At 65.1% G+C, this 4,335-nt stretch overlaps 1 protein-coding gene across 1 annotated transcript in view; it reads left to right on the top strand.

Annotated features, from left to right (window-relative positions):
• Positions 1 to 4,335, top strand: part of ARHGEF10 (Rho guanine nucleotide exchange factor 10) — an 80,984-nt gene that overhangs the window by 54,007 nt on the left and 22,642 nt on the right. Inside the window, exons 19-24 of the mRNA XM_023522320.1 lie at positions 551 to 666; positions 970 to 1,097; positions 1,193 to 1,293; positions 2,585 to 2,706; positions 3,208 to 3,279; positions 4,250 to 4,333. Of these exons, the coding sequence (XP_023378088.1) occupies positions 551 to 666; positions 970 to 1,097; positions 1,193 to 1,293; positions 2,585 to 2,706; positions 3,208 to 3,279; positions 4,250 to 4,333 (623 nt within the window). The remainder of the gene's footprint in view (positions 1 to 550; positions 667 to 969; positions 1,098 to 1,192; positions 1,294 to 2,584; positions 2,707 to 3,207; positions 3,280 to 4,249; positions 4,334 to 4,335) is intronic.

The raw sequence follows: 4,335 nt of genomic DNA, 5'->3' as shown, positions 1-4,335 counted from the left end.
GCGGGCCACGGTCGGGCACCGGAAGTGGGCGTGTCGCTTTCAGCGTGTGACCATCTTAAAGGAGCAGATGGAGGCGAATCGGTGAAGCCGATGCCGCGCTTCGATTTCCTCGGAAGGCTGCGTTCACTGAAAGTTAATAAACGCAAAGATGCGTGTCATTAGCTAAAAAGTTTTCAGTTACAATCGCGTGGCTGAGGGGGTCAAGTGGGCGAAGCTCGGCCGCGTGTGTGGCCCCGGTCGGAGGCGGGACCGAGGCGTGGCGTCAGCGGGGAGCCGAGTCCACCGTGCGGCCACGGTGACCTCCCGCCGTGACGACCGTGCTGTGCTTCTGTGAGGTCATAACGTCGGGGAGCCGGTTGGGGGGCACACGGAAGGGGGCTCTGCTAGTTTGGTAATTTTTCTCTACATTTAAAATCATTTCAAAATAAAAAGTTAGAAAAGGAGCGGGTGCCAGGCGCTGGAAGACACCCACCCCGCCGGAAGCCCCGCCCCGGCTCGCCGCCGCGTTTGTGCCACACGCCGGCTGGCAGTCCGGGCCTGTGTCTTGCAGACCAGCTGTGCACGTGGCCGGGCCAGCTGTATCAGGACCTGCAGAGCCTGCTGCACGACCTGAACGTCATCGGGCAGATCGCACAGCTCATAGGCGACCTCCGAGGGAACTACCAGGTACCCGCCCGCTGCGTCCGGCTTCGAGTCCTCCCGTCACGTCTCGGTCGTCGGCTCGGGACGGGCCTGACCGCGGTGAGACCGCGGGGTCGCCTGAGGAGCGCCGTGGGGGTGGCGTCCCCCGGTCCGGGCAGGGCGGCGTCTGGGACTCGCCCCCGCTCTGCAGACTCGTGTCCGTTCCTCCCGGAGATGGTCCGCAGAGCGCCTGACTCCCGTGTCACGGGCCCCCCGAGCTTTTCGTGTCACAGCCCTGCTCGCCCCCTGGGCCGGCGCCCTCCCCCTAACATCCGGACCTCCCCGTAGAACCTGAACCAGTCAGCGGCCCACGACTGGACGTCGGCCCTGCAGCGGCTCATCCTGCGGAAGGAGGAGGAGATCCGAGCGGCCAGCTGCTGCCGGGTGCAGCTGCAGCTCCCGGGGAAGCCCGACAAGTCAGTGGTGCGGGCGGGCGCGGCGGGCGTGGTGGCTGCGGGCCGGGCACGCCTGCGGCTTCGTCCTGTGACGAGCGTCCTGCGGTGTCCCGCAGGTCAGGGCGGCCTGCTTTCTTCACGGCCGTGTTCAGCACCTTCACGCCCGCCGTCAAGGACTCCTGGGTCAACAGCCTGCAGATGGCCCAGCTGGCGCTCGGTAGGCCTGCCCGGCCACGGGGCCGGTCGTGGTCGGGAAGCACGTGACGCTGTGGTCACCACCCACCCCCAAGAATGACTTTAAATGGGGGTTGGCCCCGGCACAGGGTCTGGTCGGGGGTTTGTGTCATGCTTTGGGGTGCAGGAGGGAGCCCTCACTTCAGTCATAACAGTCACGCCAGCTGAGGCTCTTCGGCACAAGCAGAAGACCTGCGTCAGGCGTCCAGCCCTGGGCCCTCGGTCTGTGACCTGTCGGTCTGGGTCCCCACATGGGAAGGCCACGGTTCATGGCAGCCTCGGCTTCCTCACCTGTCCCCGCGGGCTAAGCCGCAGGGCGGGGCTGTCTTGTCCAGCCCGAGAGACGGGCACTGTCAGAGACGGTGACATTCCCGTGCCCCTCAGCTTCACCTCGTTCGGTGTATCCAACCGGGGCCCGTTCTCATATGTGTATGCGTGTAAGTGGGTCCCATGGCCCTGCTACTTAGAACGCTGGGACGGTGTGCACGCAAGTCTGTGTGTGCGTGTATGGGGGTGGCATCTGTGCGCGCTTGTGCATGTGTGTGTGCATGGGTGCATCTGTGTGCTTGTGCATGTGCGCGTGCACATGTGCGTGTGCATGTGTGTGGGCGTGCATGTGTGTGCATGGGTGCGTGCTTATGCATGTGCGTGTGTGCACGCGTGTGTGCGCACATTCATGTGCATGGGCACGAGCATGCGCGTATGTGCGCTTGTGTATGTGCGTGCGCATGTGTGCGTGCACACACGTGTGCACATGCGTGTGTGTGCATGGGTGTACACGCATGTGTGTGCGTGTGTGTGCACGGGTGCATGCACGGTGTCGGCCGGGGCAGGAGGCAGCCACACTGCGCCTCTTCCCTGACTCAGCGGAGACGGCCCCCCGACCTGAGCACGGCTCCCTTTGTGGCGGCCGCGCGTCTCCGCCGAGGTCGTCGACGCCTTCATTTCGCGGCTCTTCTCTCTCCCCTGGTCCTACTCAGGCTAAAAGCCTCTCGCTCTGTGTCTGGTCTTGAATCTGAACGTCTCAGTTCCTTGGGGAAAAATGAAAACGACAATGACAGGAAGACCAGGCCCCGGCGTTTCACATCGTGTTTCGCCGCGCGGTGTCGGGTGGTCCGGGAGGAGCCGGCAGGGACGGGACGCCACTCGGTGTGGCCGGGCGCACAGCCTCTCCTGTGGGGGGGTCGTCCTGGGCTGCGGACGGAGCGTGTTGCGGGCCGTCAGCCCGTGTCGCGTGCCCGTCACCGCTGTCCTTGCTCCCCCCACCCGCCCAGGGGAGGAGAACCACATGGGCTGGTTCTGCGTGGAGGACGAGGGGAACCAGGTCCGAAAGGAACGCCACCCTCTCCTCGTGGGACACGTGCCGGTGACGGTGGCCAAGCAGCAGGAGTTCAAGGTGACGGCCGCGAGCAGCCAGGGGACACTCCCGCTCGGGGCCACCACTGAGAAGTCACCGGCCCTGGCATGGCCTGGAGCCCAGGCCCGCCCCTTCGTGTGGGCCCCGCGGGCATGTGACTGAGGGACCCTCACGGTCACGTGTCCCTGTGGCTCCCACAGCCGGGGGCCGCTCCATGGAGGCAGAGGTGGGGGGCGGGCAGGGACAGGGCAGGTGTGGCCGTGTGGCCATGTGGACGCGCCCACCACCACCCAGCCCAGTGCCTGGGACGTGCCGCACGTCGGGCCCGCAGATGCCGGAGTCTGCGCATGAAACACTGGGGCTGACGGGCCGCACCAGCGCCGGTGTCTGGGCAGCCGGTGTCTGGGGCCCGCACCTTAGTCCCCCCCGTTTGCGTCTTTCTAAGTCGTGACCTGCAGTTCTGGGGTGGCGTGTCGGGGTCGTCGCGTCCTCCTGACGCTCCCCGGGCCGTTCAGCGTGGGCGTCTGCTTCTCCCTCCAGATCGAGTGTGCAGCCTACAACCCCGAGCCCCAGCCGCCCGACCCGACCGCCCCGGCCCGCGGCTTCCTGTGGGTGAGCCGCCTCGCTGTTCTCACGGCACCGACCCACGTCCAGCCCGTGGGAGTGGCCGGGGGGGGGCGGCGGTGGCCCAGCGCGTCCCCGCTGCTGCTCAGCGTAGAAGCGGGAAAGGGGGCGTTCCCAGTGGTCGAGGGCGTCCCTGAGACTGCGCCAGGCTAGGGGGCCGAGGAGAGAGAGTCTGTTCACGAATGGGGCCTGTAACTAACTGGCGCCACCTCCCTCTGCCGGCCGCTCCCGGCCCCGGCCCCAGAGCGGGCCGTGGCATCGTCCCCGAAAGGCCGTCGGAGCAGGATCTTCCTGTGACACGGGAGAAACAGAACGAGGAGAGGGTCACGTTTCCACAACTGGCCGAGGGGCAACGTAGTCTGCAGGGAATGAACACCCGAGCCGGGCAGCCCCTCGCGCGAGCCGGGTGCGCGCCTCCCCGTCAGTCCCTCTGTCAACGAGATCTGACGCTTTCCCACTGGAAAAGCATCGGCAGGCCTGGGGCACGGTGGCGGCAGCGCCAGCTCGGGGACAGGGCAGTGGCCCACGGGGGACAGGGCGGTGGCCCACGGGGGACAGGGTGGTGGCCCACGGGGGACAGGGCGGTGGCCCACGGGGGCCTTCCTTACTCCTTTCCTGAAGCACTGTCGTCGTAGGTGAGGCCTGTTGCACTTTAGTGTGAAAGGGTTCAAAACCGGCATTAATCTGCTTTGTGAGACTTTAAATCGTGTACGGAAAGTGTTGTCTAAGGCAAGGTGTGTGGTTTTTTTAAAGACTATAAGTGATTTTAAAAAGTCAAACTTGCATTCTTAGTATTAAAATGAAAAGGAAACGGTCCAAGTAGGTGTGTCGGAGAGGAAAGGGGGCTGGGTTGGCAGGCCGCACGCGTCGAAGCTTTCACCGCTGGCTGGTCGCTGCCTGCGAGCGCCACGTCTCGGCTTTCTGAGGACCCTCCTCTCCCCTCCGCTCCCCGACTCAGATCGGAAGCTGTACCAGTCAAATGGGCCAAATTGCCATCGTCTCGCTTCAAAATTCCAACTCCAAAGTCATCGAGTGCTTCAACGT

Source organism: Pteropus vampyrus, unplaced genomic scaffold (assembly GCF_000151845.1).
Source record: "Pteropus vampyrus isolate Shadow unplaced genomic scaffold, Pvam_2.0 Scaffold338, whole genome shotgun sequence".
NCBI classification, from domain to species: domain Eukaryota; kingdom Metazoa; phylum Chordata; class Mammalia; order Chiroptera; family Pteropodidae; genus Pteropus; species Pteropus vampyrus.
Note: the sequence above shows the minus strand (reverse complement) of the source record. Positions and strands in the feature narration are given on the sequence as shown.